Genomic DNA, 18,051 nt, shown 5'->3' on the forward strand with positions numbered 1-18,051 from the left:
TAATGTCGCTTAATCATCAAAATACCGAAAATCGGGGGGTACCCTTATATGGGGCTATACGAAGACGTGGACCTACATGGCTCATTTTTTGACTTAGGATTTAGTATCCATTACGAACTTCAAATACCAAATTTGAAACGATTCCGGTAAAGAATGTCGCTAAAATCATCAAAATACCGAATATCGGCGGGTACCGTTATATGGGGGCTACTCGAAGACGTGAACCTGCACAGATAATTTTCTGTCTTAGGCTGTAGTAGTCATTACGAACTTCAAATGCCAAATTTGAAACAATCCCGGTGAATAATGTCGCTAAAATCATCAAAATACTGAATATCGGGAGGTACAGTTATGGGGAGGCGTGGACCTGCACAGACAACTTTCTGTCTTAGGCTGTACTATCCATTACGAACTTCAAATACTAAATTTGAAACAATTTTGGTGAATAACGTCGCTAAAATCATCAAAATACCGATTATAGGGAGTACCGTTATATGGGGGCTGTACGAAGACGTGGACCTGCACAGACAATTTTCTGTCTTAGGCTCTGTTATCTATTTCGAACTTCAAATACCAAATTTGAAGCAATTCCCGTGAATAACGTCGCTACAATCATCAAAATACCGAATATCGGGAGAAACCGTCATATGGGGGCTATACGAAGACGTGGACCTGCACAGACAATTTTCTCTCTTAGGTTGTACTGTCCATTACGAACTTCAAATACCAAATTTGAAACAATTCCGGTGAATAACGTCGCTAAAATCATCAAAATACCGATTATCGGGTTTACCGTTATATGGGGGCTATACGAAGGCGTGGACATGCACAGACAACTTTCTGTCTTAGGCTGTACTATCCACTACAAAATACCAAATTTGAAACAATTCGGGTGAATAACGTCGCTGAAATCATCAAAATATCAATAATCGGGAGGTACCGTTATATGGGGACTGTGCGAAGACGTGGACCTTCATAGACAATTTTCTGTCTTAGGCTCTAATATCTATTTCGAACTTCAAATACCAAATTTGAAACAATTCCGGTGAAAAACGTGGCTAAAATCATCAAAATACCGAATATCGGGATGTACTGTTATAAGGGGGCTATACGAAGACGTGGACCTGCATAGACAATTTTCCTTCTTAGGCTGTAGTATCCCTTTCGGACTTCAAATACCAAATTTCAATCAATTCCGGTAAGTAATGTCTCTGACATCATCAAACACCCCAATATCGGGAGATACCGTTATAGGGGAGCTATACCAAACCGTGGACCTACATATCCCATTTTTTAATACCAAAAGTCCTGCAGACATAGCATACATTTGAGTAAAATTTTATCAATCTACTTCAATTCGTTCGAAAGCTAGAGTGATTTCCACAGACGGTCAGATGGGTGGAAATCTCTAAATCGACTTAGAATTTTATGCTGATCAAGAATATATATGCTTTGCGGGGTCTAAAATGTGTGTTTCGAGGCGTTACAAAGGGAATGACAAACTTAATATACCCTCCACACTATGGTGGAACGAACGATTGTTTTTAATGCAGACCAATGTAGCTCGCCTGGACCGATGTACGATATTTGATGACATATATCTGGTCGGACGCTTAACATTAGCATTTTAGCATTTCACGATATGGTTTGTCCCTTAACTCTTGGGTTCCTATTGTAAGAATCAATGCATTTTCCATTGGATTTTTTGTAGGATTGCACTCTTTCATTGAGAATTTTTCAAGAGTCTTTTCAGTGCGATTTTTCTGGTTCAGCTTCATTGTGCCTTTTGTTCATATTCAAATATTGTTCATATTCAATCTTCGTTCCCAAGTAATATTGTAGGGATCCACAATCGGACATTTTGAATGATGCACGTAGATCCGATTTTACCTCCCCTATTGCTTTCAAATAATTTTCCGCAATCAATACATCGTCCACTTATAGTAACAAAACCGAATTCCTTTGAAACATTGTATAAAGACACGGATCATGTAAAGATTTCTTAAAACCAAGCTGGAGCAAGAAATCGTTTAATTTTGTGTTCCAGCATCTTGGATCGAAATATCCATTTAGACTTCAATATTTTATGGTTGACAGGGCGTGGAACCAAATCGCAAATACGATTTTCTTCAATAGAGTTAATCTCTTCCTTCGCAGCTCTCATCCAATTATATTTAAAGGAACACTTCATGATTTCGTCATATGTTTTAGGCACAATTGTCAATTCCTACCACATAACCTATTAATTTTGGCCTTAATTTTTCGCTTCTTCTTGGCTCCAATGAAACAGCTTCGGAGTTTGGTGGTTCGGATTGCGATGCCGTGGCTTCATTTTCGTCACTAGTGGTTTCTTTATCGACAGAATTAATATCGTTATCATTTTCTGCAGAAACCTATTCAACATCTAAATTGCTTTCATCATTGCTGAAATGTTGAGCAGGAACGAGATTCTCCACACATTCCTCCTCTTGCTCGTTGCTACGGGATATTATAAGAGGATTTTCTTTTTCTTGAATCTGTTGCAAATGAGGAAATGGACCCAAAGATCTGGAATCGCTTCGCGAGTTTTCAATTTTGAGGTTATTAGCAGGGACCGGTGCCGCAGATGAATCCACAGATATGGATTCGGACTAGGTTTGCATGAGTGCAGCAGATACGAGAGCCGCAGATGAATCCGTTTTATTGGATTCGGATCCAGGATCGGATATCATTACGGCCGCAAACGGTTCTACGAGTTCTGCTTCTACGGCAGCAGAAGACAATGTGGTATCAGTGCGAGGACAATCTAAGGTGGTTTTTCCATCATCAACATTCAACAGTTTATATTCGGAATCTAATTTCATCAACATACTATATAATAATTTATAGAGTGATGCTTAGTGATTGGTCGCCGTACAACCCCGTTCTCGGATCGAACTCGAACGTGACCGTCAATTCCCGGATAAACATTTTCGATACATCCTACCGACAACTTGCTCTTCTATTGCTATCTCGCGTTCTGCAAATTTCCATTTATACCGCAAGTGTAAATGTTTCAAATATGTTTCAATATTTGCCTGAACTTTATTTAACCGATTACACAGACTTAATGGTTGCTCTTTGATGAGAGGTTCGTGCTATGCTAACAAAGGCGGCCCATAAAGAAAAATTTCTGTGGAGGAAAATGTCCATCTTTTTAACGATAATTATCAGCCTGGAGGGAACATCAGTTATTTTTATGAAGAAAATTTTACTAGCAATGACTTGAAACGCTTTACACCAAATGAAAAGTAAGCCAAATGAACAAAAATTATTCCATCTGGGTATTCGAAATGCATATAGATTACCCCCGCTAACGCCTTTTTCGAGGCATAGGAAAAGACATGAAATTCGGCGAAAACTCCTGAATTCATCTATGAAACCTAATCAAGTTTACGTGGGGATATGACTGCATCCTTTTCCCATTTAGCCTCACAATAGCCGAAAAAACTTCTCTCTTAGTGTAACTGGGTTTAACCATATTATCAAGTGCAAAGTGGATAAAATCTAACAGCACATTTTACCTAGTGCTCAATGATTTGGAACTGCTAGCTTCTACAAACAATCCAAAATAAGTCTACTATTGGAAGTGGGTTTCCTAACCTCGAACTTTGCACACTACGTCAATAGTAGTGGCGAAAGTATGAAGTTGGGCTGCTGGAATAGAACATGTGAGAAGTCAGCCAAACACTGTGTTTTGAGCCAGTAAACAAAATCGAACGCCAACCATTTAATATTAATTTGGGGTAAAGATAGACTCCTATCAACAGGTCTGCAGTGTGAGATAAAAAACTGCACCAAATTCAGACTGCTGTCATTTCTAAGCCACTCGTCCGACAGCTGTTAAAATTATTCCAGTGACAGTTCATTATATTGTTTACAAGCGTAAAAAAGCATTTTGGTGAGAATTTTCCAGAAAAAAGTTATTCGTGATGGAATTCAAGCGTGATAGTGTGAATTCTTTATATTTGGCTGAAAACCACAAGTGACTATCATTACAGCACTCCAGCATTTCAATGTGAATAAATATTTTGTGTCTCGTACAATTGCTCGTTACGGTATTACTGGAAGCGTAGCCCGACGTCAAGGAAGTGGACGGAAGAAAACAGCAACATCAGCAGAAATGGTTCGACAAGTAAAGAAGCGACTTGATCGAAACCGAAAAATGGCTCGTGAGCTGAACATATTCCATTCGGCATATATTGAAAAATAAGCCCATTGACATTCCAAAAAGTGCAAGAACTTACACTGCAACAGGAAGAAAATAGACCCAAATGAGCTAAAGAGTTACTCCGCTTGGCCGAAGGTGGTGAGCTGCCGAATTTGGTTTTCTCCGATGAGAAAACATTCGTTATCCAGCAGTTTGTAAACAACCAAAATGTATTCGCGAAAATATTCTAGAGGGTGTACTAAAGCCTTGGCTACGCAAACATTTTGGCCGCAGACCTTGGACATTCCAACAGGACTCAGCACCATCGCACTCAACACGCGCCACACAAGAATGGTTAAAAAATGAGGTACCTCTCTTCATTTTCAGCGCGCAGTTCCTACCAAAATCTCTGGATATCAATCCGTTGGACTATTGTGTCTGGAGTAATTTGGAAAGATCTCCTCAAGCTAGCGCTTCGCCGGGAATGGGCCAAAATACCGCAGAGCGTGTGACGGTTTCATTGGCAGTTTGAAGGCCATAAATCGTGTCAAAGTTTACTAATTCGAACAAATCTAAACTTATTCTAAAATTTAATGCTATTTCCGACATTTTTTGGTTTCATTCATAAAAAATTAAAAAAAATTATGGCGCATATTCAATTTTTTGTTAGCTTTGGTACAGACAGTAAGTTATCCCGAAGTCCTTTAACATATAGGACATCTTTCATTGCGATTGGTATATCTTTCTAATATCCTTTATCAGTGTCATTCCCAACATATGTGGTAATGGTTTCATTTAAAATTGGAGATCATTGAAACACCAATCATGTTTACACATGTGATCCGTCGCCCAAGAATCTATTTTGAATACTAAATCTTAAGACTTATCTTTAATTACTATCAGGGGCCGCTGACATGAAACAAATTGACTTCGAAGCTGATGCTGCATTAGCTCTTAAGCTTCTGATAGCGTGATAAAAAGTTGAGCAATGTCATCCCTTTTGTCCACATTTGCTCCAGAAGTTTTTAATTTTCGTAAAATCTCATCAAACAATATTAAATGTTTTCGCAAATCATCACCAGGTTTCATTCGCATAACCGCTAATTGTTCACTTACCAATGTCTGATTCGTAACAGACTTCTTATTAAATGTATATTGCAGAGCAGACCACATCTCCTTCGCAGTTTTCTTGTCGCGGACAAATTCCAATACTATTATGTTGATGATTGTTGTCTTAACATTTTTATCCGGCTAGTGGATTTTTTTCTGTTGCATTCAGCAAATCCATCGAATACAGATAAATCTACACTCGAAACTCTAGTTCTCAACAATTAGTTCCACGGAATTGCAAGATTGACTCTTGTTTGATAACGCCCATAACCTCTTATATTATTTGTGCAAAAATAAAATGCGGTGTTTATTTATTTTTTAATATAAAATTTTTATTAATTAGATAACAAACTTGTAAAATTGTATGTACACAAAGTAGGTTTCAATTTGAAGTAAAGAAAAAATATTTGCTACAAAAATAATTATTCAGCAAACAATGCAAATGTATGTGATTGAACCAATATTAAAATTGCTGAGTTATTAAAAAAATTGAAATATTTAAAGTTTCATAACGAGAGTAGTATAAGGGACCGTTTTGCAGTCCGGTGCCTTTAATCCGTTTGCGGGCGACGCCGACGATTACTTATGGGTTTAACGCGGTCTTCGAATCAATGCGAAGAAGAGGGTTGTGATCTTCCTTTCTTTTACTTTGGCAGTTCCTGGTATGTCAATCATTACACTTGTTAGCAATTCTTCGATGCATGCCGTCATTCTTGAATCGGAACCTATTTTTTTTTGTCGACTCTTCCAACGACTGAGGAATGGACCCAAAGATCTGGAATCGCTTCGCGAGTTTTCAATTTTGAAGTTATTAGAAGGGACCGGTGCCGCAGTTGAATCCACAGATATGGAGTCGGACTCGGTTTGCATGGGTGAACCAGTTGCGAGGACCGCAGATGAATCCATTTTGTTGAATTCGGATCCAGAACGACCAACTTCATGATTGACCGTCTTACAGCGCCGTTCTCGGATCGGACTCGAACATGACCAGTTTCAATACAGCCTAATGAGCAACTAGTTCGTCTATTGCTATCTCGCGTTCTGTAAAATTTCCATTTATACCGCATGTATAAATGTTTCAAATATGTTTCAATAATTGCCTGGACATTCCTAAACCGATTAACTAGACTTAATGTTTGTTCTATGATGAGAGGTTCATGCGGCGCTAACAAAGGCGGTCCAACAAGAAAATTTATTGTCCATCTTTTAAGCCATTATTATCAGCCGGGTGCGAACGTCAGTTATTTTTATGAAGGTATCGGAAAAGACATGAAATTCGGCTGAAACTCCTGAATCCATCTTTGAAACCTGATCGAGTTATATGATCGAGGATATGACTGGAAACTGACTGACTTTCCCAGTCAGCCTCACAAGATGCCTCAAAAACTTCCCCTTTAGTGTAACTGTTTTTAACCATATTGTTAAGTGCAAAGTAGATAAAATCAAACAGCGTACAATGCCAAGTGAAGGTCAGGATTTGCGTCCTCAACTTTGAATTGGCCACAAATTGCGGAATATTCCCTGAAATGGTACGCAATACTAACCTATTGCTTCTAATGCCAGATAAGTATCAGGTAGACTAGGCCGCTAATTTGTATACGACAAGCTTTACTAGCAGTAGCCAAGAGCGAACAACTAACTTCAGATCCAGCAGCATTAGCGGGATGAACGGGAAGATTCAGACGTTTGTAAAGTCCTTCTGAAATAAAAGAGGTTTCTGATGCACGATATATAATATATCGCATATATAATATATAATATATATATAGACACAAAACACCTTTGTGAACGATATTTACCGTAGCCGTATCAAAAAGTACAGATTTGTTCTTTGCGGTGTAGAACACTTGACGGGATCCTTATTCACTAACTAGATAGCCTGAAATTGGAATTTTCAGAAACATTAGATTTTCCGATGGAAATTTGAGTCGAATTACCATTGTAATATGTTCCCGAATCATTATTGTATGATGGACTTTATTACATTTCGAACTAACACATTTTTTTTACTTTATGACCTTTAAGAGGACAATTTTACAGAGATGATCGCACTTCATAATTTATACCGATCATCGGGTCTAAATTTATGTCGTTGATTCTGACAAACGAAACAATTTTCGACGCGGGAAGATCGCGGGACTCAGACACATTAACATTTCAATGATGCGCTTGAACTTTTTTACTACTTGACCGTTTAGATTGATTAGAACCATGCATGTCAGGAAGACACATGAACATACAAATACGCTCTGGGAAAAAAGTATCCAAGTTTTTCCAAGATAAAAGTTCCAAAGTGTCTGAGTAGGTTTTAGCAGTCGTTGCAGACACAAAAACGCAAGAATGTGATCCCAATTTTCATCGTTGACATCATAAACAGCCATCGAAGATAAACATAAATGTACTAACTAGTCTCACCATAGATCACTGGAATGTCGAACAAAACCTTCAAGGGATTATGCAAGATTGTATTAAATTTCGATTTAATCAAATAGTATATATATATATATATATATATATATATATATATATATATATATATATCTATATATATATATATATATATATATCTATATATATATATATATATATAGTGCTGACAACAGAATACGCTAATATGATCAATTGGTCACATCTTAATATATTTGATATATCTGCATATCTTACCTATTGAGTGACTTAAAGTGTCGTAGAAAGTTTTTGCAACAATCGGATATGCCCATCTGAAAGAGAAATATACGTGATATGTTTCCACTCTTGCGAGTTTTTTTTTTTTGGTACGTACGTTTGATGCGATTCTGAATTAAAACTTTTTTCTGTTGGTATGCTAAATTTGCCTTTGTATATGTTTAAAACGTTATCTATCCAATTGTCAGACGATATTTCAACGGATTGAAGACTTGATATTAACATCGACACATTAAGAAATCCATTCCAGAGATCCGATTGAACTTTTAGAGCAGATAACTTCACTAAGGCGGCTCCCTTAAGAGATGGTGCTCTTTTCAAATACGCTTTAAGCGATTTAAATACGAATTCGGTCTGGAATACAAAAATAAATATGTCTTAATTAATACGATATTGCATAAACAGGTGTGTTAACAAATTTTAAGTACTTCAGTGTTTTCACACACGGCTCTTCTTCACTATTCGATTATACTCTTATCACAAAAAATTATTTTAGAATTATGTTGTTTGAGACAGAAATATTGTTTTTATTTTGTTTTTCGTTCTGATCCGATTTCAGATGCATTATTTAGATCGGCGTTGAAAATTAAGACACCCTTTGTATATGAGTGAATAATTATTTTTCAATTTAAAAGTTCAGCATAGAATTTATGGACAATCTTTTTTGTGAGCTCTCATTTTTAATTCCAAGATTATAATTAGCAACTAAATATTTAGTTCCGTAGGCTATGTGACGCCTAATAAATAATGAATATGTGAGAGTGTTAATGGTTCTGTTTAGGTTTTTAGTTGCATAAGAGTATGAAAAATTATATTGGGCTTCAATTCTCCTTGAAGGATAAATCATAAAGCCCACAAATTAACATGATCATACTTCAGCACCAAAGGATTCATTTTAAGGAATAAAGTAATTACCCATGTACTAAAGATGACCTTGCTAACTTTGGCGGATAATGTTTATGAAATATTCTTTAACCATGCTGAACATATCCTTAACAACATGTTAGAATTTCAGGAAGGAGATTCTGATTGGGCTGTCTCGCGGATCCCAGTATATTTGAACACCATTTTTATTAGAAATAATAATGATTTCTTTCAGAAGTGTATTTTGTTGACCAATGTTGAGATTATTCAATATGGGTTTATTGGGCTTTTATGGTCAAGTTATTTAATTAAAAATAAACGAATTTATTTCATGTTCTGCTAAACGTTTCGTTGGCTTGTTTCCAACTTTTTCAAGAGCGTTTTTTTATTGAATTCTGGTGATTAATGAGAAACATATTTCATTATTAGAATTTTGTTTGGTGACATATTCCACTTCAAATTTAACTTACATCAATAATTATGCATTATTTATTTCTTATTAATATTAATAAAACGGGACTCCACAACATTTAATTAATATAAAGTAAAAATAAATAATCAATAAAATATGAATCACAGTTAAACTTAAGCTTAATCACAGAACCGTTTCTAAATAATCGCAATAGAATACTGTAGTTTAGTATTATCTTTGTCTTCTTTGGTATTTATTGATCTGGCAATCCTTTGTTGTATTCGTAGGCTTTCCAATGTATATCTTTTATTCTCCTTCTTTTCCCTATCTAAAATTTTGACATTTTGACAGCTGATTTAAAAAATGTCAAAATTTTAGATAGGGAAAAAATTAATGTATTCGCTACAAGAGCGGGGAAGTTGTTTGACTTTATTGCCTTCCCAAAGAATCTTCATATCAACTTCATCTTCATAAGGTACAGATTATAAATATGCCAAGGTAAAACCATGGTACAATTACCAAGGTCATCTCATGATATCATACGATTACACTTATTAATTAATTAATATTAATTATTATTATTAATTTTTGTCCCTTCATTGTCAAATGTATAATATATTGAATGATTGAATTTGGGTTCGCTAAGGATAAGTATGAAGACAATATCACGCATTGTTTTCCAAAATATTAGATTGTCCTCTCTTATTTTCAGTAAAATTGACATTAAATTTGTTACAAGAAATAGTCAGCGTAAGATTTCATTTTAGTAATGAATCCATATAGCGGGTATTATGAAGATTTTTTTTTTATTATTGTTGCTATCCGTCATACGAAAATATCTAAAAAGGTCAAGAAATGGGAAAGTTTATTGATATTAGTGATATTTTATCATTTCCGGAAAATTCTCCAGCTGGTTAATTCTCGATGTAGAAGTCGAAGTTATTAGTAAATATTCAGTTTTTTTTTTTAAACGTTTTTAGTTGTTTGTCATTTCTACAATTTAATTGGCTGAAAATTATATTATGTAAAATAATAATCTTCGATTTGTACAAATAATTAATTAATTCTGTATAAAGAAAAGTAATGGAAAATGGTAACAAGGGAAAAATTGTCCAAATTAGAATAAGCCCATGTATTTAGGATACAGTGCTTTAAAGATATCAAAGGATGTGATTTCCTATTCGACTTTTTAAAATTAATAATGGATAATAATTAATGGATTCCGATTCTTATCTATTAATCTTTTGGGATCTTTATAGGGAACTAGAATACATAAAGGCGAGATTCGATACATCATATTTATCGCCATCTAACATTTATAATCCACTTCTTAATAAAATGGTTATAGGTCTGATGAAATATGAAAATGCAACAAAGAAAACATCAAGTGTTTTTTATGAAGGATTAAAAAAGTCCAAGGATGTAAAAAATGTGAGTTAAATAAATATGCAATTGAGGAGGTTTTCTGCTTAATTATTTTAATAGAATGTAAACATTTAGATCAAGGAAACATGATGTATATAAGGATAGAATTGCCAAAGTTTGCCACAGTTGTCAGATAGAACTTTATATATTTATGTTTTACGTTTTGTATTAAAATATAAGTAAAATGTGATTTATCTCCTTGGTATGTATGTAAGAATCCTGTCGAAATTTATCACGAATAATAAGAAAATACGATAACGTAGATTGCGGAATTTGTGTATTGCTTTCAATTTTTAATTCAATTGGTCCATTCCTTACTGTTTCATTTTGACCGCTTATATCAACAACAGCAACTGGATTGTCTTCAAAATCAGAGCTACACTTTAGATTTTATACGCATTCAAAATATAATATAAGAATATTATGTGGTTTTTAAATCAAGTCTAAAGGGAGGTACCGTTAGGAACTACATAAAAATAAAAGGAGGTTCTGTTATGCATGGGCTATACGAAGACGTGGGCCTGCATGACAATTTTTTTAATAGGTTGTACAACCATTAACATATCCAAATATGTAATTTACGTAAGCCGGTGAATAATGTCGCTAAAATCATCAAAATAGTGAATATATGGTGGTACAATTATATGGGGGCTATACAAGGCCCATTTACGTACTTAACCTGTTGATACAATGGTTACATGTTGATACAATATGTAACATAAAATCTGTTGTGAATATGGAATATATCCTATGGTACCTCCCTTGATCAACTGTTGATTTTACCTTGAAACCCGTTGACGATTTTCTTTAAACTAAGAATATCACAATGTTTGACTAAACTCGAGCACTAATGTGAGTATCGACCCTCTTCAAAATTTTAAATAAGTCAAGTGTCATAAAATTAAAAATAATTAGCAGACGTTTCTTCTAACTTCGATTATGAATATGGAACTTATCGACCTATTCTTCAACTAACTTCCCCTCAATTTAATTTAATAATATTTCTATAATGTATAGAATGTACAGGCCATTCTTATTGTACCTCCTCCAAAAAATATAAAAAAATTGAATACTAATTAATCCCGCAAAGCGGTAAATAAGCACATCTCTATATTTATAACAGAAATGCGGCGGAAGTAGTCAATAACTTGTTTTATTTTTCATTCAGAACCATAAGTGAATCAACATACCTACCCTTAATAATTCCTCAATTAAACTTCTATTGCAAAGAGTGGTGGGTCTATGTTTCTTAACAAATTGATATCCAAATCGGAACTGATTTTACTATAGTTTCACAACATTTATTTTTGGACCAAATTCCATCATGTACAGCAAACCTGAAAAGAAAAAAGAATCAGGAAAACCTGACATGTCCGAAGAATATTTACCTTTCACCTACGATTTTGATTATAACCCAACTGAATAAGGTCATGTCGTGTGTACTTTTCCGGATTATAATGTAATATGAATGAAATGTCCGTTATCTGAAAAATGTTAGTGTTTCATTCAAAGTGCAAAATTTTATTAGAATTCATGAATGGTTTATTTTAGAATAGAAATATATATTTTATTAGACGATAGACATTTTGGGGAAGTCTGTTTTAGAATAGAAACTAGAACGTATACGGTCCATAAATCGCAGAGTTGAATATTGTATTGATGGCAGTCCTGATCTGGAAATTGTACCAGCTCAAACTGTTTTAGTGTAGAGGTCAGCTATAATAATACTGTAGGGGCGCGCTCCACTATAAGTCATTGCAGACAATGTCCGACGGGAAAACGCCTCTGCTTGTAAGGTTAGCTGAAGAAAGATGTCGTCATTTGGATCAATTATATTGATCAATTGTATTGATGGCAGTCCTGATCTGGAAATTGTACCACCTCAAACCATTTTAGTGTAGAGGCCAGCTATAATAAATCGCAGAGTTGAACATTGTATTGATGGCAGTCCTGATCTGGAAATTGTACCACCTCAAACTATTTTAGTGTAGAGGCCAGCTATAATAAATCGCAGAGTTGAATATTTTATTGATGGCAGTCATGATCTGGAAATTGTGCCACCTCAAACTATTTTAGTGTAGAGGCCAGCTATAATAATACTGTAGGGGCACGCTCGAAGAACTTAGAATCGGCCTAGTATAAATTCTTATAGTTCGTCCGGAACTCCTCGGACAGAGCTCTTGTGGGCGTCTGTATCGATAATTGACACGTAGTTTTGCATCAGCTTTACTCTCAGAATCGATCTCAAAGTTAAGGTGCACAGGGCTTCCTTGTCCGTTGTGAGTGTGGTTAGGTTTAATGAATCTGTCAGGCGCTCTTGCCGAGCTTCTGACTATCCCATCAGATATCCGAATCACGGCAGTGGGAACCAGGACAACTGTGTTTTGAGAAAATAAGGAGTTGGCTGAGAGCTCTTGGATGATGATGGTCTCGGTTCGGCACTAGAATGACCTTCTAGACGAAGTCGAACAGATGCAATGTCACACTTAAGTTTTTCCCAACTATTGAGAACAATTTGGCAATCGAGCGGAACCAGAATAGTGGTCCCAGTAAGGAAATTTCCGGGAAAATTGATTATAGTGCCCCGGAATTAAGGTAGCCTTCCATGCGGGACAACAAAGTGGAAAATTATTCGAAAGTAAACTTCATTGAACCTACGAACTGACGGATATGAAACATGAAGCTCTTAACTCAAGCTTTTCGCACAGCCAGTGAGTTACCCTCCACAATAAGTCATTGCAGACAACGTCCGACGAGAAAACGCCTCTGCTTGTAAGGTTAGCTGAAGAAAGATGTTATCATTTGGATCAATTAACAATTTGAATAATGGTGGAAATTCTATTTGCCACGAAAGTTTTTCAGAAACAAGATGGTTTAGCCAACCACGAAAGAACAATTGTTTAGTCCGCCCAGAAGAATATGTAATAGGACGTGACATCGAATAAAGGAAGAGGACTATCGATAACCGCTGCATACGCGGTCTTCGACGCATCACAGAGGCCAGCGGGAATTCGAATTTTATCAATATACAGAAAATTGTTTTGCAATTGCAACCAATCGGAAACAACATCATGAGACAATAAATAATCCCATCCGATACCAGAGGCACAAATATTCTGCATCATCATTTTTGCCAAAACCACACATGGGGAAACCAACCGGCTTGATCGAACAATATCGCTTTATGCGACAGAAGTACACGTTTAATATATGCGGACGAATTAGAAAATGGTTTGGCAGTGAAAAATAATTAATCTAAATGAGCATCCCATCGTATACCTAACTTTTGCTCGCACTACTTTCTTCGAACTCAAAAAAGTACTGTCGATGGAGATGTTTAGGCGGAATATTGGCCGGAATTGTCTTTAAATTAAATGTTCACTTTCGTAAAGACAACCCAGCGGACTTTAAAGCTGATTGCAACTCCTGAATCGAACGTAAAGCTCAATAATAGAATTAACCCCAGGGAGTACATGAAATTACAAAGAATGTCGCTAGCTCTAGAAAGCTCTGAACGAACATCGTCGGCTAACTGATGCAGATAAGGTGCTGAGTTGACACCGAATGTCACTGTCTGTAATAAAAAGTCTTGAGTATTCTCATCTTGGCTTGAACGATATAAGATCATGTGGAATGAATTAGGATTTGATTTAAATAAATTAGGATTTGCCTGCACATTTTCTCAATGTCGACATTGAAAACGATGCGAAAGAATCTCCACCTCAAAATTAACAATGTTAAGTCAGATTTCAGTATTGGACCCGTAAACCGCTAGATGTAGGAGAGGATAAATACTACTCGAACTTTTAGGGATAGGCCTCAAGGTTTGATGACGACATTGTGAGGTAAATAATAAATAGGACCGGATGAAACGTTGAAATGGGAATAAAGCGTATATGGTCTAAATCACAGCATTCCCGATAGGCACGATCACATTCTTCCTATAACTTATTAATCACATGAATAGAGCTTCTTTCTTAAGGATCTGAACCATAGCACTGGATATTGAATGCCCTAAACATTCGTCATTAAAATTGGTATCCTTAAAAGGCAAACAAACGGCCCTTGTAAGCCATCATCCACACCAAATATTCCTGATGAGCCGCTTAACCAACGGCGAAACGCGTCGCATAGTGGAGAGTGTGTGCTAGTATCTATCTGGCTTTCCTTTTCACTGCAAATTTCACATCATTAAGCTCGTGTCGAAAGGTTATAAGCACATAAATCATAAACATCTGATCTTCGCCTTAACATGGCAAAACACAAAAAAAGATTTCAAAAGATTTTCGCAAAATTTATTGAATGGGGACAGAACGTTCTGCCTTGGTAGATTGTTTACTTCCCAAATGCGTGAAATCTATTTATGCAAAAATTTCGCAAAAATTAGAGATTATGTTGTTATGTTATGGGCCAAACGAGAGCCACATATACCTGATCTTGAATTGAAACACATTCGGGCTAGCACACATCGCTGCCAAAACTTATGTCAACTTGTGACCTCTTGTAGAAGTTCTAGTCAGTCAACGAAATATTCGGAAGATCCTTCAACAAAGAATTCTTCACCGAATGTGTTTTTGAAAAACATTTGAGACACAACCTTTGATGTTTGATTTATGAAGTGCGGGAATCAGAATGCATCTTCAAAAATTTTGGACACTTTCGAATTATGTGAGCTTTGTTTGGACATAGTGGACACTTATACCTTACTCTGCAACGAACTAAACTTTTTGGAATGTGAGCCATGACATATAGTTCCCAGAGAAGCCTTCTGTATCACATGGCGGCAAATTGAAAGAAATCCTGAGTTAACCTGTCCAGGATTAGATAGAAGAAATGGGCTGGGAGCTACGGGAGAATCTTTTGGAATTGAAGCTGATTATAGTTCCTCGAATACTTTTTGGAAAGATGGAATTTATTGATTAACACTGTGATAAATTTGACAAAAACTAAGATAAAACAGCAAATTTGGCCGGGCCGAACTATGAATATCCTTCACCATTTGGAACGAATTTTGTGAATATTCAAATAAATAAAATTCGTTAAAAATGCTGTTAAAATCTTATTGGGGTCTATACGAAGACGTGGACTTGCAATTAGACAATTTTCTTCCAGGGGGTAAAGAACTTATATATATATATATATATATATATATATATATATATATATATATATATATATATATATATATATACATATATATGTATATATATATATATATATATATTCTAAAAAGATTTAGCTCTGGATCTCTATATGTTCGGCCACAGGACCCAATTTGAATCAATTTTATTTAAAAATATGGCATAAATCGTGAAAATATCGACTATTAGGAGGTACCGTACGAATACTTGTAATTGAACTTTGTAATGGATTCTACAGCCTATGACAAAAAATCACTCATGAAGGAACTCGCCTTCTTATAGACAAAAGGAGATACCGTACGAATACTTGTAATTGAACTTTGTAATGGATTCTACAGCCTATGACAAAAAATCACTCATGAAGGAACTCGCCTTCTTATAGACAAAAGGAGTTTTATTTAAAAGAAATTTTTACGGAATCTTTTTTAAATTTTTCACGTTCTCTGCAAATGGTGGAGGGTATTAAAAAACTTAGCTGCTTTACACATGTGTATTTTGACAGTAGGCAGGTTAAGTTCGTGGGTCCAAGTTTTCGTATAGCTCTCGAATTAAGGGTCCCCCCATATTCGGTATTTTGATGATTCTAACTACTTTACTGTTGAAGATAAAAAATTAAGTTGTTAATCCAAACTGGGAAAGAACTTTCAGTTTGAGTTAGAATCTGGTTCGTGGAGGACCAAATGAAAAAACTAGGGATTCGTCGGTAATTTTCCTGTAGAAAATGAAAGAGCTTAAAAACCGATCTTTGTTCGTTGAAAGCACAATATATCTCCTATATGGATTTCGGAAAAAGAATGAAATATAAACACAAATAGGATTAGAATTTGGGCCAAACAAATTCTAAAGAAATGTTTCTATATTGAAAGAACGAATTCTTACAACTTGTAACAATGGTTAAATCGGAAGTAAGTAAAGGCAGAAAAGGAACAGTCCGTGAAAGGACAGTCGACATGTGTCTAACACGAAAGCAGAACGCACACATCTATGAATAAGTTAGTGGATATGTCTTAGTGTATGTGAGGAAAATCTTTGAAAAAGAATCAGGAAAACCTGAGTTGACAGAAGCAAGGAAATTTCCCTTTACCAACGATTTTGACATTTACAGAAGCTATATCCGAACTCAACAGACTTCAATATAATTTGGCAAATTCATTTTTTTGCCGAATTCCATCACATTTCAAATTCCATTGTGATCGGACATGCATATCGCTTTTGGTTCATGAAATTCATGAAAACGCTTGAAAATAGCAAGGAAAGGAAATTTCACCTACGATTTTGACAATAACAGAAGCTATATCCAAACTCAACAGATTTCAGTATAATTTGGCAAATTCATTTGTATACCAAATTCCGTCATTCATTGCAAATTTTATTGGAACAGACATACCTATCGTTTTTGGTGCATCAAATATGTGAAATCTCTCGAAAATATATATGGGAGATATATTCAAATCTGAACCTAATTCAAAATTATTTGGCAAATTTATTTTTGTACTAGATTCCGTTACAGATTCCAAATTTCATTAGAATCTGACATTCCTTTCTTGTTTTGTGCATCAAATATGTAAAATCGGTCGAAAATATATGCGGAAGCCATATCCAATTCAACAGACTTCAATATAATTTGTACCAAATTCCGTCACACAATCCAAATTTTATTAAAATTCGACATACATATCGCGTTTGGTTCATCAAATTCATGAAATCGGCGTACGCAGGGGGGTGGGGGAGCTGAGGCCCGGTCATCATTTGGTCAAAATACATTTATTTTTGTTCATTAAATAGTTTCGATTTGTATACCTTTTGATCATATAAATCAATAAATATCGAAAAAATGAATTTACACGTACAAAATACAAGTTACATTAAGTAAATATTAATGAAGTAAGGTACATACATGAAGAAGTTAAAACAGAGATTTCTGATTTTCTCGTGAGGTCAATATAAAAATACATTGATGTTAATATTGCAATAGAGTTGGCATCTCTGTTTATTGAGGTGAAATTTTTGTCAAGAAACAGTGAAAAGTTTTGTTTCGAAAGCAAGTATAACGCGAGTGTCTTTCAGTTTTCTAATTACCTGTTTGCTGCAAGTAAATGCAAATCAAAAATGAAAAGAACACAAAGTACGACATTAGATAAATATTTTGCAAAAAGAACTGCGGTAAGTACCTGCTTTGACATGTGTATAATCATGTGAATTGTGTATCAAAATACCATCTTCCCAATTGTGTACGTTGCTTTTTG

The 18,051-nt window shown here is 35.3% G+C and overlaps 1 protein-coding gene across 9 annotated transcripts in view; it reads right to left on the bottom strand.

The window, feature by feature from the left end:
• Positions 1-5,703: 5,703 nt before the first annotated feature.
• The window catches only part of LOC109613610 (uncharacterized), an 873,804-nt gene continuing 861,456 nt past the window's right edge, over positions 5,704-18,051 (bottom strand). For 2 of the 9 annotated variants that reach the window (XM_059126779.1, XM_059126778.1), the window contains exons 7-9: positions 8,061-8,317; positions 7,943-7,998; positions 7,082-7,721 (exon numbers count right to left, since the gene is read on the bottom strand). In XM_059126779.1, coding sequence (XP_058982762.1) covers positions 7,690-7,721; positions 7,943-7,998; positions 8,061-8,317 — 345 coding nt within the window. In that variant the 3' untranslated portion in view covers positions 7,082-7,689. Of the gene's footprint in view, positions 7,722-7,942; positions 7,999-8,060; positions 8,318-18,051 lie in introns of those variants that run through there. The other 7 variants (XM_059126782.1, XM_059126780.1, XR_009342989.1 and 4 more) reach the window with 6 other exon arrangements.

Source organism: Musca domestica, unplaced genomic scaffold (assembly GCF_030504385.1).
Source record: "Musca domestica strain aabys unplaced genomic scaffold, Musca_domestica.polishedcontigs.V.1.1 4, whole genome shotgun sequence".
NCBI classification, from domain to species: domain Eukaryota; kingdom Metazoa; phylum Arthropoda; class Insecta; order Diptera; family Muscidae; genus Musca; species Musca domestica.